We start from the raw sequence: 24,144 nt of genomic DNA, 5'->3' as shown, positions 1-24,144 counted from the left end.
CCTACCTAGGTAAGAGAGGTGGGCCCTGGATATCTAAACGGCAGACGAAAGCCAGACTCCCGAAAATGACATTTACGAGTACATCTTTGTACGGAAATTGATAAAGATCCTAAATCAGATGAATGAGATATTGAGGGTATCGATACAGAACACTCTGACGAGAAACCTAGCGTTTACGCCTGAACCGGAAACGAAGGCCATCATCGCTGTCAGAGTCGCGCTCTTCCCGGGGCCTCTTTCGGCGCTGAGCAGGCGTCGGCTCTGGAGTCGGTTCAGGCGACGTGCCCCCAGCGACCGACAACTCAGGGCGTGGAGCCACTTCGGGGAAGTCATCATCCACAGGGGTCGGGTTTTCTAGTTCCGTCTCTAGTTCCGTCGGAGCATTCCTCTCAGTGACAGAGCTGCTCCAGTAGTGATCGCCGATTCCATAGTCTTTGCGGGTCACTTCTTCAAGGGGAACAATAACTGTCTGGATTCGAGCTCGACTACCTGGCTCTCCCTTTCGCCGGAATTTCTTGAAGTTTTTGCGCCCGTTCCAATGCTCGTCCCAGCGGTCCGAGGTTGTATCAGCGCGTGCTGGGGCTCTCCGGACGGGAATCTCCATTTCCTCCACAATGGCCAGGTTTTTCAATTGTTCCATGTCCATATCGTTCATATCTGCCTGATGTGAATCTTCCTCGGTTTTGCGGTGCTGTTCTTCCTCTTCCCGATGCTTGCGGGCCGCTTCGAGCACATCGAGTTTAGCTCGCTTCCGTTTGGGAACCTCCTCAGGCTCAGTAACTATGGCTGTGCCCTCTGCGGCACGGTTGGTCATCTCTGCCCGACGACGCTTCATAGCACGGGCCCCTGGTAGAAGATCAGAGACTATATCCTCTTCCGCTTCTTCCTTAATCGTATCTGGGGGTTGCGATGGTTGGGACGGTAGTTGAACTTCTTCGTCCATCAACATCGTCTGAGTAGTGTCCAAATTGGCATTGTCCTCATCTTCGGGCGCATAAATCGGGACTGATTCCATGTCGAAACCGTCATCAAATGTTTTCATTTTGCTGACATAGGGACGTACGCGAGGGGTTTTGGCCCGGGCTCTCGGGGGCTGGCTAGCCTCACGCTCAGCGGGCGCGAGTGACTCTGCAGCAGCGGGTATTGGCCGTTCCTTCGTTAGTGCAGGCTCGGCGGCTGCCGTGGATATAGATGCCTGGCTAGAACTGTCCTCCGTAGGTAATGGGCGACAGAGGGATGATGCATCGTTGCCCAAAATAGCGTCAAGAAATTCTGATTGCTCGATCACGCGCTGGTCCGTCATAAGAGCCACTTCATTGCTGACCTCAATGGACCAGGCCTCGAGGTCACCCTTGGATCGAAAGCGAACGAGAACGACACCACCAGGACCTTGCCGTTCGCTACCGACGCCTTTCCGTCCCGCTGCTTGTTTCATAAATCTGACAATCTCGGCGGCGGTTGTAACCCCATGCTCAACTTCGTAGAAAAGCGCCTTTCCTTGGCCATTGTTGATCGGACCTTGGAGGTTCTCAAACTGTGTTAGGTCCCCAAAGATAAATGTGTAGTCTTCGAATACATTGAGACGCGCGGGGTTTGGGGCGAATGCGGCGGCGGGACGCTGGGTGGGCTCCTTTCCAGGTGGCGGCAGGTGATCATTTGGATTGGGCCATGCTGATTCATAGTCGACCTCGAGAGGAGAAAGTGACTCGATATTCTCTAGATCGCCCGGTGTGGCAGCATAGACAATTGCGTCAATATAGGAATCATTCACGATGTATTTCCCGTTGACAAGGGCTTGAAGTCCCTTAGCCGTATTTCGCTTGCGTTGTACTACATGCGTTGTGTGATCCACGATGTAATCCATCACGGTCTTGATGTCAAGATCTTCTAAGCGCATGCGAACATGAGCTAGAGGATCCTCGCCTCGTACCGCTTGGGAGGAGACAGACATTGTCAGCACTACTGGCTCCCATTTTATTCTATCCACATTGTCAGCTCTATATTCAGCGCAGAAAAGTCGGGCATACGCACCGGAGCGGGTGCTGGTATTTGGCTAGTTGGATGACATGCTCATCGCTCTTCTCGAGCTTATGTTCTCCTTGTATTCTCTGGCCATCCACGACTGTGCCTAATTTCGATCCCAAGTCGGTTATTGTGATGTCAGATCGTGCTCGTGGTGATAACTGTCCTCAATCAGCTAAAGGGCGCTTCAACTGCGGGGGAATAGCCGTACCCCATCTCTCGGCTTGACCGGTGAGATTTCAATGGTCATATGTCGGCGGGATATCGAAACGTGATTGACAAGGACTAGCAGCAAGAGGTCAGTAAGACTGTGTGCTTTCTCATGGGAAGTGGGCCGTACCTTCGCCTTTGCATCGACCAAATAGATACTTCTTTCCGGGCCGCAGCCATACGCGCTTCCCTATGGCCTGTTAACGACCAAATGATCTCATTGCTAGGAATCGTATCCCACCTTCTAGAAAGTCACCGGTCGAATCGAGAATCCACATGATGATGGGCCCGCATACCGGGGAAATCTTAGGCAGCCCAAGCTTAAAGCCGAGCTGAGGCACCAGCGCGCAAATTGAAACGCGTGACCACGTGACTCCGCGTCAAGTGATTCCCGCGTTCTTCACCTCTTCGACGATTTATTAGCCATCGATGGGACGCTGAGACATGGATACCACGGGCGAGAAGCCTGATAGTCGTCCGACGCCTGAATCAGTCCCCGAGGGGGAAAATGATACTCTAAAATATCAGCTGCTCGGTCCGTCTTTGACCAAAGCGGGTCAAGACTCAGTCGACCAACAAAAGGTGCGCTTGGTATTTGTATGTGTATGGAGCTATGGCTGAATTTCGAAATTCCAGGTATCAGAAATCATCTACAATGCGTCGAAAGGCTCTAAGTTCTTCAATCATGAACAAGATCGCGATAGGAACCTCACAATCAAGATTGAGCGAATTTTGAAGGAAAAGGCACGGCTCGAACGATTGGATTTAAGCCATGAGCTACGACGTGCCGATGAATACCTCGCTGAGCTGGAAATGAGCCGCGACCTTTCCCAGCATGTTATACACGTGGACTGCGATGCGTTCTTTGCCGCGGTGGAGGAACTTGACCGACCTGAGTTGAAGACAGTACCGATGGCTGTGGGTAAGGGCGTGTTGACAACCTGCAACTATCTGGCGAGGAAGTTCGGAGTCAGAAGTGGCATGGCTTCGTTTGTCGCAAAGAAGCTATGCCCGCAGCTGGTTCTCTTGCCGCAGAACTACGAGAAATACACCGAGAAGGCCAAGGAAATCCGCGCTATCCTGGCCGAATACGACCCTCTTTTCGAGAGCGCGAGTATAGATGAAGCCTATTTGAACATCACAGCTTATTGCGATCAAAATCAGCTGGAACCCGAGGAGGCGGTTCAGCGGATGCGTGCTGAGATATTGGAGAAGACAAAAGTGTCTGTCTCGGCTGGAATTGCTGCCAATGCGAAAATCGCCAAGATCGCCTCGAACATCAATAAACCTAAGGGGCAGTTCAAAGTCCCCAGTGAACGCGAGGCCATCATGGAATTCATGCGCGACTTGCCGGTCCGCAAAGTCAACGGAGTTGGCCGAGTTTTCGAGCGAGAGTTGGAATCAATAGGCGTTAAGAAGTGTGGTGATATATACTCACATCGCGTTTTCTTGACCAAGTTATTCGGAGAGAAGGCTTTCCAGTTCCTGGCGCAGTGCTACCTCGGTCTCGGGCGAACCAAGATTGAACCTGTGGAGAATCATGAACGCAAGAGCGTCAGCACTGAGAGCACGTTCCACGAGATTGGTGACAAAGAGGAATTCCGGGCGAAGCTTTGGTGGGCTGCGCAAGAACTTGAAAAGGATCTAGCGCGGACTCAGTTCAAGGGCCGTACCCTTGCCCTGAAAGTCAAACTGCATACCTTCGAGGTGCTAACCCGCCAGACAGCGCCATCTCGTCCGGTCTCTCTGGCAAAGGACTTGTACTCCTTTGCTTTGCCGATGCTGACGAAGCTGGAGAAGGAGATCCCGGGGATGAAACTTCGGCTTCTTGGTCTGCGCTGCTCGAATTTGGTTAGCACTCAGAAGGCCGGGATCAACTTTTTCGGCGTGGTGGCCCAACCCAAAGCCGCCGCTGGGCCGACTTCTGAGCCCACTTCTGCACCGGCTAGCGATGTAAATGCAGATCGCGAGATCTGTGCCGAGGAGGCTTTCGAGACAGCGGCGCGCCAGGAGCTCCAGGATGAAATGAATGATTTGGAGCAATTGAGTCAAGAAACGCCGGAGACCTCCACGTCTCGCAAGCCAGGCCCCTCTGCGGTGCCTGAACCTGTTGCAGAGCCCCCCATGTGGGATTGCCCTATCTGTATACGGCCACAAATTGCCGACGATCGAATGTTCAATGAACATGTGGACTTCTGTCTTTCTAGACAGACAATCCGGCAAGTGGTGCAGGACACCTCAGACGATACACCCACGATACCCCCAAGCACCAAAAAGAGAAAGCACACATCTCCCTCGGGTGTTCATGAAGCAGACCCGAAGCAGAAGCGCCTCTTTTTCCAATGATTTTTTCTCTTGAAGTTCTTCATGAATGTAACCTATGTGTAAACTACGACATGGTCTGCACCCATCACCAAGATGCACAGTACACTGATTGCCATGCCCTTCGGCCAATGCCGCCCAACACAATAACAGTATCGGAACCCCACTCCTAGCGTGGAGTGAAGCAATAATTGTTGTTGTAGGCTCACCGTCGTGTCTCCACTTGACAGCCGCCAGATTCAGGATAACCAGAGGTTGGATGCTATAGAAGGGAACAGGATAGGCTCTGTCAATTTCCAGCAGTGTCAAGCAGTCAAAACCAAGTAGAGACCTCACAAATTCCTCAATATCACCTCAATAGTTCGCCCTTGTTGGAAGTAAGGAATTCCACGTTGCGGTGAAGCGGCGCCCTAAACCCAATCGGGCGGCAATGTTTTCGTCGGTCTTCAGTCGGGTCTCCCCTCGACTTTCCCGACTTCCTCGCCTTTCTCGTATTTCTCGCAGTTCTTAATCCCCTAAGGCCACACCCTTATACACAGGCGATCCTGAGTAGTGGCACATGCCACCATGCTGATGTGTCGTGGGATCCTGCAATGCCATAACTTGCACTCCCCGCAACTATGACCTACGATAAACAAAACAATGGCAATCTCGCCAAACCATTCACACCTACCCTCAGTGCTGCTTTTCACAGGAGTAACAAGGGTCCTCTAACACCAAAACTTGCAAGTCCAAGTCCAGGGCCCGGATACACTCCCCGACGTCTCGCACAGTCCGAACACCCCTATTCGACCCCCTCCAAAGATGACTCCCCCGCGGTTCCAGGTTTCCTGAGCGCCAACGTCACTCCACGATCTGGCCCTCGAATGACCCGGCGAGATGGTGCTTTCTACTCCCCGACAACCACATCTCCTGCTCCGTCTCCACAAACCCCCTACTCCCAGTCAACAATTGGTTATGGTCGTCGAGACCGCAGCCCGGCTCGTGGGGTCAAGCCGGAACAATCTCGAAGCTTGAGAGCAAAGACGTTGACGGCGGAGAATCAACCACACGTATCACGACCGAATTCTTTCTCGGAGATGACATCGGGGGCTCCTCTGTTCTTTCATGCGTCCGACGCACGATCATCGCACCCTTCTGAGCCACCGGATGTCCCACGGCCGAAACCTCACGGGAAGACGTCTCCAGCTTCGAGCTTTGTGTATGCGAATGGGGAACAGGAGCGGAAATCATTGGGAGAACAATCGAATGGAACATCCAATTCTGGCAAGCGTCGCTCGATCGGTCTCCCCCGCCCCCTGCCCACCAGTAAACCAGCACTTTCCCCTTCTTCGCGCCTGAGTTCGCCCAGGCTTTCAGATGCCGCCTCGCCTCCTCCGGAAGATACGAGACCCCCATATATCGCCAACAATGATAACGGACTGGGGATCATACCCCATCTTGGCTCGCCGTCCAGCACGACTGGGGAGCAACCACTACCGCCGCTGATCCGACATACCAAGTCCTCGAGTGTCGACTCGGCCCGCAATAGCGTACCTCCACACGATGGCTTAGGTCCCAGCCCGATCATCGTATCGAGTAGCCACTTTGGCGATGGAGCACCCCCTGTGATATCGGAGCAAATCCCCACCCTTCGCCCTCGCATCTTCAGCAACGGCTCAAGCATCTCGACCGATACATACCCCCTGTTCCACTCAGCCCGGGAAAGTCTGACGGAGCAAGCGAAGCCGCTCTCAATGCACGAACTGAACGCAAGATCATGGATTTGGAAATCAGCAATTCTTCTCTGCTCGCCATCAACCGTACACTGGAGCGCGAGATGCGACAGCAGAAAGCAGAACTTCGCCGATTTCGGCGACTGAGTCGCGCTGGACGTATATCGATGGCTCCGTCCGCCCGCTCATTCTCCGGAGTGGCACTATCGATGACCAGCGAGTTGGAGGAAGGCGAAAGCGAGTGTTCCAGCCGATCACAAGACGATATGTCCGATTTGAGCGACGAAGATTCGATGGCGGACGAAAGTATCATGAGTCCAGGCTCGCTGGCCGAGCATGATGCTAAACACCGTGTTCATGACGAGAAACGTGTCATGCTTGACTTGGCGCGACATCAGGAGGTATTACAGGATAGCCAAAGGATAAACCAAAGTCTCAAGCGCTGCCTAGGATGGACCGAGGAGCTTATCAAGGAAGGACAAAAGGCTCTTGAATACAACGTTCATGTCCAAGACGTTGAACTCGGCGGCCGAGTCTTGTCCCCCGAAGAATTGGGCGAAGTTGGCGAGAGCGGTCACGGTCTTCTAAGCCCTTCAACCGAATATAACGTCGTCTTTTCACCTGTCACATCGTCCTCCGCCGAGGTGTCATTTCTTGAATCACCGTCTATTGAAACATATATTGAGCCCTCTATCTCTGCTGATGCGACTACATGATGCCTTGTGTGTTTCATCTTTTGATTTTCGCATTCGTCTCCTGGTGGGACTATTCCTTTTTTCGCTTCTTCATACACCGTTTGCACAATACCCCTTGATGCTTTTCAGTCTGAATTGTTTTCCATTCCATTTGATGATACAGGCCATCTTTTCACTCTTTTGGGCTTAGCGATTTGTACCATGTACTTTTGGACTGTTTCTGCCTTTCTTCGAGGACCTGATGGTTATCGATAGGTAGAGCCTTCACTTGAATCTTGTCAACCATTTCGAACGATTTTCCCTGGATATTTGAAAGATACCCGATGCGCAACTATTGTCTTTGTTTTTGTTTCGTCTGTATGAGCACTACTTGACTTGAACTTGTGATAATAATAGACTTCTCTCCATGGATGGTATCCACACTGTTTTCTACACTGTCTCATTATCTTTAGGTATCTGCGGACAAAGACCAGGATTGAGATTGAACTAATATCATCAAGTCATATTATCAACACAAGTTCATCTCCAATCTCTATCATGGGAACGGACACTGGCCCGTTCGCTGCTGACGGAGTGTCTCCTTGATGAGCTCGACTTCCTTCCACCCTTTACCCTCAAAGTACTTCGGTCCGAGGTCCTGGGTTCGATAGCCCTTGGGATAATACTTGTCACCATCATCACCAGGCAAAGGCTGTCCGACTGCCCACTTGAACCATGCCACCGGCCCCCAACGGTTCCAGATCGTGGGCTTCACATAATACGGCGCTCCTTCATATATCGTCACCCAGTTGCGGCCGTGCTCGTTTGGTTTGTCGGTAAACACGTCCATACGCATGAAGTTCGGACGTGGGAGGGCAAGGTAACGCAGGTACAGCCGGCGGGTTTTGAAGATGAAGGTGAAGAGGACACGGAAGATGGCGGGCGGCGGGTCCATCCTAGGATTGTTAGTATCTGGGCTGCGTGAATCGCGTGATCAAGAGTCATACATCATTGCGGTTCGTAGTCGATCGTCCATCATGTATGAGACGATGTATTCACCCAGCGGCTTCATGAAGCTAGGTAGGTTATATACCAGTACGTCAATGGTTCTCGCTGCAATCTCCTTGTTGCGAGGATGCGGCTTCATGTACTCGACTTCGTACTGCTTGCTCCAGAGACCCATCTCCTCCAACCAATGGAGGCCGTCTTGGAAACCGGTCTTGCCAGAGGGTAGAGCCTCATAACTGATGCCCAATGCATCACCAAGGCTCTTCCAGTATGTCCCGACAGCGCACCGCTCCATGTCGGTCATCTCGCGCCACTCGAACTGCTGCACAAATCGGATCGGCTCCAAAGCGAACAGACTCAGTGTGTACAGCATGTCGGCTTCGAGGATCTTCCCGCTGGCTCGATAACCTTGGTGCAAGAACTTGGTTCGGGCGATTGCCGTTTGCGCTCGCTCGGAGCGTGGGTCGAATGCCATGAACTCGCCGATCAGGGTGCCTGTGTCGGCATATCGCTTGAATGAAGTCGACGGCTCGGAGAACTGAGATGTCGTCAATAGTAGGGTTGATATCGTGGGGATGCCATATGTCTGTCCGAGGTGTTAGCTTTGATACGAGCAGTTGATGGGGGTTTCCCTTACTCGGAACAGAGCAAATTGCAGTGACTTCATGACAATGAAAGGAAACTCGGTTTGCATAACTGTTTTCTGAATGGACCAGGCATCGCGGTCGGTCATGGTACGCAAGGATTGCCTCGTTCCATAGTAACTATATTTCTTTTGGATTGCCTGGCGTCGCTGGAAACGGAGGGAAGATACTAAGGCTAGGTATGTTGCCAGCCCTAGCAGCGCACAGAGTATCTGCTGATACACGGAGGCTTGTAATAAGGCGTTGAGGAGCGAGACATCCCTGATGTTGCGGAGCAGAGGCAGTGTCGGCATCTCTATAGGTCGTAAGATCGCTATCGACTGGGGGGTTTTTCGACGAGAATGCGGATAAAATTATACTTCTGGATCATCTACGCTCTTGACCTTATATACATTCTGCCTGAAGTGGTAGATTCCCATGAATCAGCTGTTCATGACGATGGCAGTGGTTATGAGTGACTCTAGGGCTTGGATACGCATGTCAGAAAACACTCGTGAATGCGGACCGAGGAGGTTGGCGATCCCGCGCGGGGGAGGATAATCCCCAGATTATGCCCCCAAACATGGCATTTTATGCTTGAAACAGGCCAAATGAGACCAAATACAGACTTTAATGATTGAATTCAAGTGACTGATCCGATATCCAGGGTGGTCTGACCCAACCCTGAAACATATCACCGAGGTTTGCAATCGACTTGGAATCACTCGATCCTGCACACAGTTATCCCGGGGCAAATGGCACAACCGAGATCCAATCATAGACAGTTCAGTCAGCAAGATCGACACAAAGGGTTCGGTATCTCGGTCGGAGGAGGAAGACCCGACATCGTACGACTGGCTTTGTACAATATAAGCCGAGATGACATCAGTGTACTCTTGGCTCTTGGCTCTTGGCTCAGGGTCTACTTTGTACACAGTATTTGGTGGAGGAGTGCATCGCCTATGATGCGCAATATCATTTGACAGGAAGAGCTACGCTTGTGGTGTGAAAGCTAACCTTGGTGTCAGGTGCCAAATGCCTGGGTATGGTGGATAGCCTGGTAGACTGGTAACGGAAACTCATCACGAGAAATTGCTGTGCGTGCAAGATATCCGCATATTCTGTTACCCAGAGCATGAATCCCTATCTGTTCTTGGAGGCTTGAGGGGACAACTAAAGGATGGTCATCGGTTCTGCCACTGTTCGGGGAGAGTGTTGAGGCCTGACTCTTGACAATGATGGCATAACGTTAGTGAATGCTCAGATATCTTTGGCACATGCCGTCGTTGCAGGACCTTCAAATTAATCAACGGTCTCTTGGTCTTGTTGGCCCCACTTGTCTGCTTCGATCATGATTCCCAACAGGACGGGCAGTCAGCCTTAACTGCCAAGTGGTTCGAGACCGTTCGACAGAGTCATTGCTTTCTATTAGCAATCTTCCTCATGTTAGAACTTGGAATTGCATGTGAGATGCGCTCAGGTCTCTCAGCCAAGGTCCTTCTTCTGTCTTTCTGCCTGTATTCGTAACAGCGCCAATCATCTTTACCAACGATCATGAAGTATGGAACGTAACCACGTGGAACGAATTATATTCACTGGAACCTTATCTACAAACCCACGAATCATAATGAGCATCTCACGTGCTCATATATATACACTAGGACCCCGACCAGGGCTTTAAACAGCTATGAGTGATACTCCCACCGTTCAAGACTGGATGGGCTGCCCATTGCCAACCTGGGTGGTGATATTGTAGTCACCAAAGCAGGCCTCCTGGTACATGGCTTCCTTGTTGAGACCGGGAATAGCACTGAGGAACTTGTCGACCTTGCAGAATCCATTGACCGAACCATCGCAGGCCTTCAAACCATCCAGAGGCACGGGTGCATTGTTCAGAACAAATCGGATATAATCGGTAGTATCCGACTTAGACGACAGATCGGGGTTCTTGTACTTCTGCACCTGGAGATGCTTGAATGAGACGTCCTTGGGACAAGTCCAAATCTCACTGTACAAGCGAGCGCCAAAGGGAGTCATCTGGTTCAGGTTGAAGGTGCGGGGTGGCGCGTGTGCAACAGAGACAGGCAGGCCATGAGGACCGTACTTGAAGTAGTCCAATCCAAGAGCAGCCAGCACGGACACGATGATGTCGTCGTGAGACATGTCCATGTAGAGAGGCTGGTCGAGAGGGAAAGTCTTGGTGTTGTCGTCGTAAGTGTAGTTGACGCTGCTGTCACTGCTCATGATGAGCTTGTGCTGCAAACGAGCTGCGAGCTCCTGGACATATCCAATTCCCTGGGCACGGCCGCTGGGAGAGCCGAAGCCGTAGTCTCCGTAGAATTGAAGATCGATGTAATATTCGAAGTCGCGCCATTCCTGTTCGGTGAACAACGCACAGAAGGAGGACTGACCCAAGGTAGCATACTCATAGGGGCACATGTTGAGCATTGCGAGGATGTCGAAAGAGTCAAGGGTCAGATCGTTAGGGAGATACGCAGCAAGACGTTTCCGGGCGCTCTTAGCGAGAGACGAGGCGAATACCTTGGCAGCATTGTCACCTGGCTCCCAGCCCTGGGTACACGCATCAGTTGAAGACAGCGTGTTATTGAAATCGGACTCCTCGGGGATGATTGTAAGATCGTACTCTGAGTACGAGCTATTGGCTCCGGTGTTTGCGAAAAAGCCACTCAGCCACCAGCGGGCGCTTTCCAGGATTCGGGGGTACGAAGTCGTGCGGAAAGTGGGCTTCGGGCGCGCAGTGCCATTCGGATACACATTCAGGGATGCATCCCAAGCTGCCTGGCCATTCTCTGCGCGATACAACAATCGCCCATACTGGCTCCAGAATTGGGCGCCGGAAGTGGCTTCGGTGGCAGCGCCAGTGGGGAGCAGAGTGTTCAAGTCCAGAACATACTCCCAATCATTCAGAAAGGCCAGAGGACCGGAGCCAATCTTCTTGTTTGGGTGCTTTTTGCTGTAATTGGTCAATTTCTGGGCGAAGTTCTCCATGCCCTCCCCGTCCAGAGGCCATTGGGTTGGGTAGCGCTGGGCATGACGGTGTAGCACATGCACCTGTGACAGTTCACACTCTGATGGGAATCCCTTCGAGACATTGAACCCGGTTGCATCGGCATAGGGGCTGAGATTTCCCCAGCTGGTTTTCATGTCAAATCCCGACGGGTAGGAAAGGCCGGTCGGACCGGCTGCGGCGGCCGATGAGCTCGAGGCCATGGCGGACGTGCCACCGGCAAGGGCCAGCATGACCATTGCAGATACGTGAAGAGATGTCATGTGGAATCGTTACTGGTCACTTGGCTGGAGTTCCTGAATTTTCGCGAGGAATTGCCATGTTATAAAGACTCGCCAGTTACCGGCTGGGGGTGGAGAAAGGGGGCCGATCCCTTCCCCATGTAAATCCGGTTGTTCATTTCGGTTGGGGTCACTCCGGTGTGACATTGTGTGGGATATTCATGATTCAGTTGAACTTCGAACATCGAACTGGGAGGATCTTAGGATACTGTAGTCATCCCTTAAGTAGGGTCCAAAAATCCAAAGAGCCAAGCCGTGTGGGGAAATGCTTGGCCTGTGAAGGACAGCTTCAAGGCGGCGGACAAGGCCCGATAAGCCGAAGGCCCACGCCGTGATCAGGCCCCGAAGTCGAACGGACTTTCAGACTCGGGAAATTTCGCGATCGACAGGAGGTTATTGCACTAACTGCTTTGGGGATGAAGTCAGGCAGTGATCATCTCAACCTGGGCGCTGACACCGTCGATCAATGCGATACGATGAAATAAATGTTGAGGAATGGACATCAAAGGGAAAACAAACCGATCCATTATCCAATGATAGGTAAGGACACTGGGAGACTGCACAGGTGGTCACTTACAGTGGTCACTCACAGTTGATATGCAGGATTCTCCTTTCTTCGTGATGCTCGTGAAGGAGATAAAGACGCCAAAGCGAGCGAGTAGCCCTAAAGGCTAAAGCTCACGACTTATCACATCTCCGCATCCAAAGACAACAATACATCCCTTGCGCCTTTCCTACAGGCCCATTAATAATGTCGATAGCACCAAAGCGAAAAAAAGTCACACTCGAAACACTCACTCTCTTGCCTTCTACCAATCTGGCTCCCCCAGACGCCATGTTGATGCGGCTGCTCGTATCGGACACGAAGACCAAGACTCGTCAGAGTCTGTACCCTCTGGTGGCGCCGATTTTTCTACTGGCTCTTCAGCTGCAAATCAATATCCTGCTTGGGCTTCGATCACGAGCCTCATGAGCTGCACATGGAAGAAACCATAAAGCGCAAGGGTCCTACCCCCTTGAGGCTCTCCTGCCAGTACAGCTTTTGTTTTATTATCCCCTTTTCCTACCTTCTCTCCGACCCTCTTGCCCCTCGAAGTTGGAAAAGCGTGCCGTATTGATTTCATCATGCTGGCGCTCAACATTATACTATATGCCCTCTTGGGCACATCGCTGGTCTTTGCCATCGTCGAACTGGGTCTCTCGGCTTATGTTACCTCCATATCTTCCGGCACGGTATCAAATGGCTACTATTACTATGACGTGGACCCTCCAGCCATTGTTATCTTCCTTGTCTTTTCTTCAGTCTGGACCATCCTCGTCACTATCGCGGCCCTGGTACTGCCCTGGCACTATGGTCGTAAGGGCTTGGTGAGCGCGAAGCTCAACACGGTCCTCGCCGCCATTTTTGTGGCCGTGTACTTTGTGACAATGGTATTCTGGTTGGCGTGTTTCGCCGATCTCGCGAATATAGTCAGTGGCTATACCAATATCGACCCGTACTATAGTGCCGTGCTGGCCTTCGGCGTGCTTCTCTGGTGAGTTCCTCGCTTCGTTTCTAGTCAACACATGTAGCACATCAAACTGATATGAGGGTTCATTTGCAATCAGGCTACTTTTCCTCGCCCTCGTTGTCTTGACCATTCTTGCAATGTGTGGTGTCTTGGTCTCGGACTGGGCCGGGTATCATTCTCTCAGGAAGAACAAGGAAGTTGGGGCAACCCAGACCGCTGGGCCTGCTCAAGATGTCCAAATGAGTATGCCCACTGTGGTTCCATCGGATTTGTCATCTAGCGATGCTAAGGCTCTACATAACCAGCCGAACACCCAGTCGTTTAGCCCTTCCGAGCCTTCACCCATCCACAGTGCCGAATTGAGCGGCAATAGCGTCCACCATGATCATCGCACAGGCCCGCTTGAGATCAGCCCGGTCTGATTGCCCATCTCGAGTTGACGATCACCGTCATTTGGGATTGTGGAGAGCACGGGTGTAGGACTGGTTTTCATGATTGGCCGGGTTGTGTCTTCTGCATGTTTTTTGAGATTATCTATACCACCTACAGTACTAATGTAATTCGTCAATAATTGTTGTGACAATATCCAGCAAAATATCTATTTCCATATGATTTGTAACAAACCGTTGTCGTGCTGTCGCGACTAACCAAAGGATAAAGGAGGTATCAAGGCCAATCTATTCGCTCGCCAACCCCCGCGCGCATTGCGATGAGCGGCCGCCCAGTCCCGAGCGGTAACCCCGAAACAGAGTGGTTGAGCTCGTTAATGTTGAAAGATGAAAGAAAAACTCGAATGTATGTCCAGGATATAATGAACCGGCTATCAAGACAGGCAAGGTGCGGAAGGTGACTCGAACGAGAAAACAAGGAGACTGATAAGTGGGTAATTAAATGGTGGTCTCTTCCACTGACTGCTTTCCGCTGTGAGTCTCCTCATGATCGTGCTTGTGCTTCTTCTTCTTCTTGTCCTTATCATCCTTGCCCTTCTTGCTCATGGCCTCGGCCATTAGCTGCTCGAAGGCCATATAATCGCCTTCCTCCTCAGGGTCGCGTGCGGCCTAAGTTGCAATGATGAGCATGGTACCCAGTATTAGGGGGACAATCAAACATACCTTCGCGTAGATATTACCAGCAATAACCAGGGCATGTGCACGCTCAACCCGCTTTTCAAGTCGGGTCCGCTTGTCATTCAGGATTTGATCGCAGACATCCCGCAGGACACTCTGGATTTCGAACTTGCTGCCACGCCAGGCTGCAGCGAGAATCTTGCCGGTCACCTTCTTCTCATACTCGGCCTTCTTCTCATCAGTCCAGTCTTCACCGCCGCGCTCCTCCATTTTGGCCATCTCCTCCATCGTCATCTGCGCATCAATGGCAGTGGAGATGGTGGTCCATGTCTCCTTAGCAAGGGTGCCCTTATCCTTCAGGCGGGAGAAGAACCCGGAGATGCCAAGGAACTTTTGTGACTTGAGGAAAGAAGTACCCTTTTGAACATAGGTCTGACCGACTGCATGGAGAATTTCCAGGCCGAACGACTCCATTTTCAGGTTCTCCACCTCGAGTCGAATCTTCTCTTCGAAAGCGTGGGATACGTCCTTGCCCTTGTCAGTCTCGGTCCAAACGCTCAAGCGATCAATCAATTTGTTTGCTAGAGTGTTGACACGTGCTTCACGGGCCTTTCTGCGTTCCTCTTCGAAGGCGTTGAGGCGTTCCTGTTGCTCCTTTGAGAGGCCCTTCTTCTTCTCCTTCTTGCGCAGTTCCTTCTCCTCCTGGGACAGACCAGCTGCCTCCATGCGGGCCTCCTCCTCAGACTTGTCCATAAGAGCCTGTTGACCAAAGTTCCGGCGAGGAGTGCTGGTGCCAGAGCTCTGGCCGGAGACGGGTTTCTCGGACGGACCGGCAGCTGCAGCTGCAGCCCCACCTGTGGCTTCGTGGGCGGCAGCAGTGGATGCTGATTCACCACCTGCAGCCTTCACTTCCTCGTCGTGGATGTTGAGCTTCTCTTCCGCAGATTGGGCCAGCTCCTCCTCCTCCATTTCCTGCATCGTGATGTCCATGGTCGCGGTGAGGTCCTTCATGAGTGAGATTTCGCCGATAAGATCGACAAAGGCCTCGCCACCAAAGATCATGCTAAAGAATTCCGACGGGTCCTCTGCGCAGAGAAAGTCAGAGATGTTGCGTTGAACACGAGCATGCATGTGATAAACCAACCAAAGCCACCACCAGGTACCGACTCCTCCTTTCCAAACTTGTCATATCGCTTTCGAAGATCTTCATTGCTCAGAACTTGATAAGCTTCGCCAATCTACAGTAGCACGAGGTCAGCCTTTGCAATTTCAAAAGCTTTCGGGGTTTTCCGGACATACAGCTTGGAAGCGTTCGTGTGCAGTTTCATCACCCGGGTTCTTGTCTGCGATAATGTATTAAAAACTCTGCCGTGGATATGAACCACCAAATGCGACCATACCAGGGTGAGTGACGATGGCCAACTTTCGGTAAGCCTTCTTGATCTCGAGCTCGGTGGCCGTAGGCGGCACACCTAGGGCGTCGTAGTAGGCAGTATCGGCAACCATCTTAGCAACCGAGCCTAAATCGAGGACGGAAGCGTGGATGAGAGATATGGATTTAACGAGATCGCAGATCCGATCAAGACAATAAGTGAGTAAAGCTGTGTTTAGGCAGAATCTCGAGATATTTTTCGGAAGTTGGCGCTGATATCATGTGGGGTTGTATGCACCGTTTGTCTGAACATCACGTGCTAGCTAGCTAACTTTGCTTTTAATCTGTGGCCTTTCCCCTTTTCTCCTCAATCTCGAGTCCCCAGGTTTTGCTGGTTTTCTAATTCTGGATTTGATTTTCTTCAATACCAGATTGCCTTACATTCACCTTATCATTCTTATATTAGGGCTATTTGCCTTGTTAATACATTGAGCATCCACCTGACGCGCATCTCTCCCCGCCCATCATGGGTTTCATCGGCAATGCTCTCTACTACTCCTTCCACCCTATGCAGCTCAGGGCAATCGTCCAATGGTAAGTTTCAATTGCTAATTATGCGAAGCTGGCCCCCCGTGTGCAAAGCTAACCATCCGGAATTACAGGAAAGTCTGGCACAATCCTCCCCATGAGCGCAACGAGAAGGACGAGACTGAGAACCAGAAAATCTGCTTCAAGTTCTTGGACAAGACCAGCCGCAGCTTCAGTGCTGTGATCAAGGAGTTGCACCCGGAACTGCTGATTCCGATCTGTATCTTCTACCTGGTCCTCCGTGGACTGGATACCATTGAGGATGATACTTCTATTCCCCTGGCCACTAAGGAGCCCCTCCTCCGAAACTTCAAAGACATTCTCACGCAAGACGGCTGGACTTTCACCGGAAACCGGCCTGAGGAGAAGGACCGTGAGCTGCTGGTTCAGTTCAATCACGTCATCACCGAGTTCATGAACATGAAGCCCGAGTACCAGGCCATCATCAGTGACATCACCGAGAAGATGGGCAATGGCATGGCCGACTATGCGGTAAAGGCAGAAAATGACGATGCCAGTGTGAAGACCAAGGAGGAGTACGATTTGTACTGCTACTACGTCGCAGGATTGGTTGGTGAGGGTCTTACTCGCCTGTTCGTCGAGGCCCAATTCGGTAATCCGGCTCTGTTGAAGCGCCCCAGGTTGCATAAGTCAATGGGTCTTTTCCTTCAGAAGACCAATATTATCCGTGACATCCGGGAGGACTTCGATGATAACCGACGCTTTTGGCCGCAGGAAATCTGGTCCAAGCACGTCGACAATTTCGAGGATCTCTTCAAGCCAGAGTATCTGGAGGCGGCCCTCAACTGCAGCTCGGATATGGTTCTGAACGCCCTGGAGCACGGCGAGGACTGTCTGTTCTATCTGGCGGGTCTGCGTGAACAGAGTGTCTTCAACTTCTGTGCAATTCCCCAGTCCATGGCCATCGCCACATTGGAGTTGTGTTTCCGCAACCCCGACATCTTCAAGCGCAACATCAAGATTACCAAGGGAGATGCATGTGACCTCATGCACAAATCAACACAGAACCTCTCCGTTCTATGCGACAGCTTCCGGGAGTACGTCCGCAGAATTCACAAGAAGAACACCCCCAAGGATCCCAACTTCCTGAAGATCAGCATTGTCTGTGGACAGATCGAGAAGTTCATCGAGACGCTCTTCCCGACGCAAACCGCCGAGGCCGCCAACCGCAGAGTTGCCGGTGAGCTCACTGCGGCCGAGGCGCAGCGTAAGAAGGAAGAGGATGAGAACAAGAGCGATGTCTATTTCATGATGGCTCTGATGGGCGTCATTGTCGTCGTTATCACCAGCATCATGATTTTCACTGCCTGGATGATGGGCGCTCGGTTTGATCTTGCCTTCAAAGAGATCACGTCGGGCAACTTCCGACCCCCGGTCAAAAACCAGCTAGAGCACCCCGAGCTTTGATTTCTCGATTCTCACATCCACGGCGTTACGACCTTTTATTGTCCAATATTTTCGATTCCCCCTCCCGGCGGCACATTGTTTTACTATTTTTTTGCCCCCTACCGGTGCCCCGATGTGTATTGATAATAACAGAACTGTTTTCTTTTAGACAAGTGTATAATTGACTGACTGACTTTCTCTTTCCTACCCAGTTCCCTTAGCACGGATGTCAAATTGCGATCCGGCCCTTCTATGGCCGCGGTCGCGCCGAAGAAGTGCTTATAACGAAATGGAGATTTATCTCCCTCGCCAGTGAGTACTAGATTTTTGTCCTACGGTTCGCCCGAGGTGGCAAACATCCATTGAAGATCTGGGATATCAAGTGTACACTGAACGTAGCTTTGCATGTCCGTAGCTTTTCAATGCATTTGTTCCTCTTTCTACTAAGAAAATACCATGGGAGGATAATCCCTGCTTTTCCGCGTCACATCCATTATATTCAGGTGAAATGTACAGGACACCCTTACGGACGAAGTCTGTTCAGAAGGGCGAAGACAACTGACGGTGAGCTCCGGAATCAGGTAACTGGCGAATGGAACGAACCGCAGGTGGCTCTAGCGTGCAGTCAGCAATCTCTGTTTTTCGGCCTTCACTTCTATCTTCCCTTTCAGTATCTCGGTGATCTCTTCTGCATTGCTGGCATTTTGATAATCGGCAATACTTCAATTTCTAACTGCCGCCTCATGCGTCTCCAACCCGCTGTTCGCCCATCGCTTCTGAAATTTCTTGTTCCCAGATCGAGTTTTCTTCCCCATACAAGGATCTCACCGGTTCGAGCGAATCTCAAACAAATGGCATCTTCTTCATCTGCGAGCTCCGGCGACCTTCCGCCCCTATCTGCCAGTGATTTTCGGACATATAATCGTATGGCGGAGCATATGGAAGCATTTGTAAGCTGACCACCAATCACTTGGAGACGGCATCTTCATTGTAACAGTTCGACTAACATACATCCAGCACAGCCATTTCCGCTTAACGTGGAACCAGCTCTCGGAGGCATGTGGAAACTCCGGGAAACGAGGTCTGTCAGCCCGGCAAATGATCATGATGGGTCTACAGTTCTGTGCGCAACTGAATTTGCACCATAATATCGAGGAGCAACATATCTTCCCCGTGTTGGCGAAAAAGATGCCTGAATTTCGGAAAAACGTCGAGTTGTTGAGTCAACATAAACAGATTCATGCGGGACTTGAGAAGCTCGAGAAATATCTCGAGCAATGTCAGTGCGGTGAGGAAGATCTACGTCGTGAGGAGGTGAAGCGGCTGATGGAAGGGTTTGAGAAGGTTCTATGGGTGCACTTGGATCAAGAGGTGGAGACTCTCGGTGCAGCTAATATGCGCAAGTTTTGGTCTCTTGATGAGATGCGTCGGCTTCCTATGTAATGTCGGGACGTTGATAGCGAGACACTGTGGCGGCCTTTGGCTTGGAACTACATTTTGACTATCGCATGATGTTTTGTTTATTACTGTTGCTCATTTCACTGTATTTGTTGCCAGAGCATTTTCTCTGCTCGAACTGTTTTATTTCGCACGTGCGCTGTTCAAAGGCAGCGGTTGTGTGTTGTTTCGGCTCAGGGTGCCTCGTCGACCGTCCTACGCGACACATATGAGACGAACGTCATCGCAAGAGGGCTAGATCTTCTCAAGTGACTGCCAAGGCTGCACGAATGTGAATCAACAGCTGTCAGATTGGATCTGGCCGAGTACATCGCATGCTCATCGGCTGCATATCAGCACGCGACAGGGAATCACCTCGCCGGGTCATTGAACACCCTAAGCCAATAAGTCTGATGTCAATGACCGTTGCGAATAAGGTGTGCTGTTCCCGGCATAAGCCACCGATGGTGTCCGACTGAGGAATGTGAAGGTGTCGACATCCCTTGACTGGTATGTACGCTAACCGCATCCCGCCGATGACATCGCGAGCTGCACGCTCCCATACATTTTCGTCTTCCAGGAGCCTAGGGTGGACCTGACTTTCTTTCAATGGTCGTGTGTTGGATTAGACACACGCACTTACGTCTTTAAGAAGTGAATCGTGTGGGAAGAACCGATGGCCACGGTGGTATTCGGGCTCAACCTTGCGAATGTATGAACAAGAGAGACCTGATATGCGAGAACCTCAACCCTCGAGACAATCGCCATTGAATATGAAACTCATCATTCAGATCTCTCAAGATGCAAGTCCATCAAAGTTGGGGTCGATCTCGTGGCTTGCAGATGTCAGTGTCAGGCGTCGCCGATCTACCAGTTGTTCGTCACGTCTCCACTGTTAGATGTTTCTGGCTTCAGGAATGTGCCTGTCACCCCGACGCGCAATCTCACCTGAGCTGCCCATTTGATCTAGAGGTCGTCTCATGACGAGAACGGAAGCACAATTTGGCCTTGGTAATAGGTGAACCTTCAACAGGAAAAGAACAAGATCAACACAAGTCCCATCGCAGGCCAATAAGCTTGCTTCTTCATGCTACTAGGTTCCTATGGAAAACCTGCTTTTCTTTTTCCTCATCTCTCCACCATGGCGGGGCCCAGACTTTGTCTCACGTTGTGTGGCCGACTGCCACACCACGAGCTCACTTACCCCATACGGATTGGGGGGGACAGTGTGCCGCATGCAACTCACGCACCCTGAGATGGAGAATATAAATACCATGAGCATCATTGCAATGTAGAGTAAGCCTGTCACGACTCAATTTGGATCCTTCTATCATCTCCTTCCGGTGTCTGGCCGGACCTGTCCTCATCACCGTGAAAATGAAGTTCACTACAACCACGATCCTCACCACTGCCATGCTGGCAGGCAGCTCTCTTGCTGCCCCTCGCAGTGGTCTCCTTGAGCGTCTCCAGGCACGTGGTGCTCTGTCACGCCGCTCAGTACCGGCTGAAAGGAACGGCGTTTTGCTCAAGGAAGCATCCCTGGGAGGCAATCTTCAATACAGCAAGAACTGGGCAGGTGTGGTGCGCGAGGAACCTCCAGCTAGCGCAACCTACAACGCTGTATCGGCAACTTTCACCGTCCCCACGCCAACAGCCACTGACAACTCTGGCGATATGCAAGCTGTGTCTGCCTGGGTTGGCATCGACGGCGACACCTACACCAAGGCGATTCTGCAAACTGGTATCGATTCTTACATTCAGAACGGCGAACAGACCTTCGACGCTTGGTATGAGTGGTACCCAAAGAACGCCGAGAACTTTGACTTAAAGTTGTCAGCGGGTGATGTTATCATTGCGAAGGTTGAGTCCTCGTCGCCCAGTAGGGGTGTTGCCATCATTGAGAACAAGTCCACCGGCAAGAGCGTCACCAAGACTCTGGATGCTCCTTCAACCAGCGCCACCCTCGCTGGTCAAAACGCCGAATGGATCGTCGAGGATTTCAACGCTGGCAGCACAATGGTTCCTTTGGTCAATTTTGGCAAGGTCGACTTCACGGGTGCCCAGGCCAGGGCCGGTAGCGGATCTTATGGTGTTGATGATGCCGAGATCCTGGATATTCAGCAGAATGGTGATGTGAAGGCTCATGTCGAAGTGAAGAGCAACAGCGAGTTCACTGTCACCTATCAGTAGACTTGGGTCTGCATTTGCATTGAATTGAGGCGTTTCGGTTGGAGTTGGAGTCTACAACAGGCGAAATTCATGGATTAAGTGTCTTAATGAGGAGGGTGGAAATACGTGGTTTAAAATGGGTGGCTTTTGACTTCAATGTACTGGTATTATATCAACTGCAGATAATGATTGATCATAACTGAACCAAAGCAAGCTTGAAAAGATTCCCCGGATCGTACTGTTTCTTAAGACGTGCCAGAGTCTCGTACTGCTGTCCATATATCTTTCTCATGTTGACTTTGCTTGTTTCCGTGAGCGCAAGGAAGGTGGAGGGTAGCAGGTTCTCGGTGTCGATTCTCATCATGTCGTTGTAAAAGTCATTTCCCCATGCCACCGTCTCGTCCAGCTTGTTTTTATCCAGGACGCAAGGGAGTATTTCAAGGACGAAATGAGGGCAACGGGTGCCAAAAACGGATTTTTCCACGGGCTCTGGGGCGCAGTCACGTAGTTGGTGTATGGAAATGAGGGTAGCAGGATCGCCAGGCTGCAGCAGTGCATGCTTGCTAATGACCTCCACAACTTCAGGAGTAAATTCATGGAAGTTTACCGTGAAGGCATGTCCATATACGGCTTTAGGGAGGACGTCTTTGATGCTTTCATGGAACCCAGCGACCGTGGTGGGTGCAACAGTGCTCATGACCACGGGTGACCAAGTGTTGACCTTAGACAACCATTTCTGTCCGGCGGTGATATCTGAAGATGCCCAAACGAAGAAAACTGCCATTGCCTTACCTGCTGGACCGTTAAGAACAGACGGCTGGAGATTGAGCTCGGCAGGAAGACCTTCTTCGCTCTGTTGACGATAGGCATCGGTGTATCGCCGAATGGTCGCTGGTAGATCGCTGGATTCAAGCACCAAGAAACCTGCAAGTATCTGATTTCTCGTTCAGCACCAAAGCAATGCATACTCAAAGAAGCTATTTCGTACCTGTTCAAGAGGATACACCTTGATCGTTAATTCGACAATCACTCCGACTGCTCCACCACCGCCGCGAATTGCAGTCAACATGTCCTCATCCGCATCCCGAACAACTGCTTGGGCATCAACCACTTTAGCTTGGAGTATTTGATCGGCTCCCAGACCGAACTTTGGCGTTAGAAGGCCATATCCCGCATGGGTAGCCCAACCAACATATCCGACGGTCGCGACCAAAGGATGCGGTACAGCCACGTCATTCCGGCTCAATTCCTTGATGAGATCTACGAAGAGCACGCCACCCCCGACGCGAGCAGAGAGATTGTCCCGGTCTACATGGATGTAGGCGATCTCGCGTAGGTCAATCGTAATAGCATCCTGCACCTGGGACCGGCCAAACATGTCATGACCACCGACCCGAATGGTGAATGGAAGATTGTTTTCTTTCAAGACCCCAAGGAGACCGGCTACATCTTCCGCCGAGCGAGGGCGCACGATCATGGCTGGGACTGTGGGTTTGATCACAAACGCCTCACGCAAGGTTTCGAAGTCTGGAGACGAAGGGCTAGCATGGTGAATGTGTGGGTGTTGTGCGAGGAAGTCCCTGAGTTGGTCCATGGCGTCTAGGAATTTGGTCAATCGTTGCAACGTCTTGTAAACTGCCTCCTAACCAGCTGGTCGAGACCATCTTATAGTTATAAATGTGCCGGGATGTAAGCTTATGAGATAAACCTCGGAATGAGGGGCCCATCTCATCATGTTCCCAGCATTTGATTTGATCCCACAATAATCAGCTATCAGCTATACGCGGTGGAGCTGCCAGCGCGGAGTCTAGGCATTATGGGCATACAGTCTATGCTCACGCTGACGTGAGATAATTAGAAATCAGAACAAACTCTGAATCGTGGCTTGTCTGGTATATCTCTGTATCTCATCAGTTCTCATTTCTCGCAGTAACAAAAATGCTAAAATTGGGAGTTTGTGGCTTGTCGGGATGTCGATTCCCCCGGATTGCCAGCCGGGGCCGATGCGCCCTAAAGCGGTGTGCGGTGTGTACCTTGAGTCATCGCATCGTCTCCCCGGCTTCACGGTTCAGCCTCACATTTACTGAAAGGAACTTCCAACATTCCCTTTCACAACCTTCCTCGATGTCGTTATGGAAATCCAGATAGAGACCGCCAAATTTCCCGAAGATGCCAAATCCATTGCCTCGCTGTTTTCCGGGTATGCCATCTCTCTCGGCATTGACCTCACCTTCCAATCTTTCCAAGAAGAACTCGATTCACTCCCCGGAAAATATGACCCATCTCAAGGGGGTTCTCTGTTGATAGCACGGGCTGTCAGTGTTGCTCGAGATCACACGAACGGGCATACAGTTGACTCAACAATCTCTCCTGCCCCGCAAATACCCCCCGTCCTCGGATGTGTCGCCCTACGCCGCAGCTCCGATGGCTGGTGCGAAATGAAGCGGTTATATGTGCTCAAAGAAGCTCGCGGATTGCGACTGGGGGAGAGACTCGTTCAAGCCATCATTGCTCAAGCTCGAGATCTGGGCTACCGAGGAATGCGCCTAGACACTCTGCCGGAAATGACAGCGGCACAACGACTCTATCGGAGGTTTGGATTTGTGGATATTGCACCCTACTATGAAACTCCGATTGAAAGGACGGTTTTCATGGGTTGTGATTTCACTTGTTCACGACCTGGCGTGTCCATGGCTTAAGTGGCTGACAC

The 24,144-nt window shown here is 51.3% G+C and overlaps 12 protein-coding genes across 12 annotated transcripts; 7 read left to right on the top strand and 5 right to left on the bottom strand.

The window, feature by feature from the left end:
* Positions 1-166: 166 nt before the first annotated feature.
* N7515_008956 (DNA damage response protein RcaA) lies at positions 167-2,510 on the bottom strand (the record flags this gene model as incomplete). The annotated part of the gene is made up of 5 exons (XM_056669700.1): positions 167-1,979; positions 2,032-2,183; positions 2,234-2,307; positions 2,363-2,422; positions 2,474-2,510. The coding sequence occupies 5 exons, from the start codon at positions 2,508-2,510 to the stop codon at positions 167-169; spliced, it is 2,136 nt and encodes a 711-aa protein (XP_056517499.1).
* Positions 2,511-2,676: 166 nt separating this feature from the next.
* On the top strand, positions 2,677-4,578 carry N7515_008955 (Y-family DNA polymerase; the record flags this gene model as incomplete). The annotated part of the gene is made up of 2 exons (XM_056669699.1): positions 2,677-2,814; positions 2,869-4,578. The coding sequence occupies 2 exons, from the start codon at positions 2,677-2,679 to the stop codon at positions 4,576-4,578; spliced, it is 1,848 nt and encodes a 615-aa protein (XP_056517498.1).
* Positions 4,579-5,174: 596 nt separating this feature from the next.
* Positions 5,175-6,985, top strand: N7515_008954 (uncharacterized protein; the record flags this gene model as incomplete). The annotated part of the gene is given in 2 exon segments (XM_056669698.1): positions 5,175-6,241; positions 6,253-6,985. The coding sequence occupies 2 exon segments, from the start codon at positions 5,175-5,177 to the stop codon at positions 6,983-6,985; spliced, it is 1,800 nt and encodes a 599-aa protein (XP_056517497.1).
* Positions 6,986-7,499: 514 nt separating this feature from the next.
* Positions 7,500-8,888, bottom strand: N7515_008953 (uncharacterized protein; the record flags this gene model as incomplete). Its single annotated transcript, XM_056669697.1, has 3 exons — positions 7,500-7,899; positions 7,951-8,537; positions 8,589-8,888. The coding sequence occupies 3 exons, from the start codon at positions 8,886-8,888 to the stop codon at positions 7,500-7,502; spliced, it is 1,287 nt and encodes a 428-aa protein (XP_056517496.1).
* Positions 8,889-10,281: 1,393 nt separating this feature from the next.
* On the bottom strand, positions 10,282-11,865 carry N7515_008952 (histidine phosphatase family protein; the record flags this gene model as incomplete). Its single annotated transcript, XM_056669696.1, has 1 exon — positions 10,282-11,865. One exon carries the CDS (start codon positions 11,863-11,865, stop codon positions 10,282-10,284), a length of 1,584 nt encoding a protein of 527 aa, XP_056517495.1.
* Positions 11,866-13,008: 1,143 nt separating this feature from the next.
* N7515_008951 (MARVEL domain-containing protein) lies at positions 13,009-13,816 on the top strand (the record flags this gene model as incomplete). The annotated part of the gene is made up of 2 exons (XM_056669695.1): positions 13,009-13,418; positions 13,492-13,816. 2 exons carry the CDS (start codon positions 13,009-13,011, stop codon positions 13,814-13,816), a joined length of 735 nt encoding a protein of 244 aa, XP_056517494.1.
* A 465-nt stretch (positions 13,817-14,281) lies between these two features.
* On the bottom strand, positions 14,282-15,967 carry N7515_008950 (DnaJ domain protein; the record flags this gene model as incomplete). The annotated part of the gene is made up of 5 exons (XM_056669694.1): positions 14,282-14,452; positions 14,507-15,546; positions 15,606-15,699; positions 15,761-15,804; positions 15,862-15,967. 5 exons carry the CDS (start codon positions 15,965-15,967, stop codon positions 14,282-14,284), a joined length of 1,455 nt encoding a protein of 484 aa, XP_056517493.1.
* A 392-nt stretch (positions 15,968-16,359) lies between these two features.
* On the top strand, positions 16,360-17,849 carry erg9 (bifunctional farnesyl-diphosphate farnesyltransferase/squalene synthase; the record flags this gene model as incomplete). Its single annotated transcript, XM_056669693.1, has 2 exons — positions 16,360-16,427; positions 16,496-17,849. 2 exons carry the CDS (start codon positions 16,360-16,362, stop codon positions 17,847-17,849), a joined length of 1,422 nt encoding a protein of 473 aa, XP_056517492.1.
* An 830-nt stretch (positions 17,850-18,679) lies between these two features.
* Positions 18,680-19,271, top strand: N7515_008948 (hemerythrin domain-containing protein; the record flags this gene model as incomplete). Its single annotated transcript, XM_056669692.1, has 2 exons — positions 18,680-18,778; positions 18,846-19,271. The coding sequence occupies 2 exons, from the start codon at positions 18,680-18,682 to the stop codon at positions 19,269-19,271; spliced, it is 525 nt and encodes a 174-aa protein (XP_056517491.1).
* A 1,371-nt stretch (positions 19,272-20,642) lies between these two features.
* On the top strand, positions 20,643-21,455 carry N7515_008947 (A4/G1 family peptidase; the record flags this gene model as incomplete). The annotated part of the gene is made up of 1 exon (XM_056669691.1): positions 20,643-21,455. One exon carries the CDS (start codon positions 20,643-20,645, stop codon positions 21,453-21,455), a length of 813 nt encoding a protein of 270 aa, XP_056517490.1.
* A 172-nt stretch (positions 21,456-21,627) lies between these two features.
* N7515_008946 (FAD-dependent oxidoreductase) lies at positions 21,628-23,028 on the bottom strand (the record flags this gene model as incomplete). The annotated part of the gene is made up of 2 exons (XM_056669690.1): positions 21,628-22,368; positions 22,423-23,028. 2 exons carry the CDS (start codon positions 23,026-23,028, stop codon positions 21,628-21,630), a joined length of 1,347 nt encoding a protein of 448 aa, XP_056517489.1.
* A 538-nt stretch (positions 23,029-23,566) lies between these two features.
* On the top strand, positions 23,567-24,133 carry N7515_008945 (GNAT family N-acetyltransferase; the record flags this gene model as incomplete). The annotated part of the gene is made up of 1 exon (XM_056669689.1): positions 23,567-24,133. The coding sequence occupies one exon, from the start codon at positions 23,567-23,569 to the stop codon at positions 24,131-24,133; it is 567 nt and encodes a 188-aa protein (XP_056517488.1).
* Positions 24,134-24,144: the final 11 nt, after the last annotated feature.

This window comes from Penicillium bovifimosum (genome assembly GCF_028826915.1).
Source record: "Penicillium bovifimosum strain IBT 22155 chromosome Unknown utg000007l_segment0_segment0, whole genome shotgun sequence".
Taxonomy (NCBI): Eukaryota; Fungi; Ascomycota; class Eurotiomycetes; order Eurotiales; family Aspergillaceae; genus Penicillium; species Penicillium bovifimosum.
Note: the sequence above shows the minus strand (reverse complement) of the source record. Positions and strands in the feature narration are given on the sequence as shown.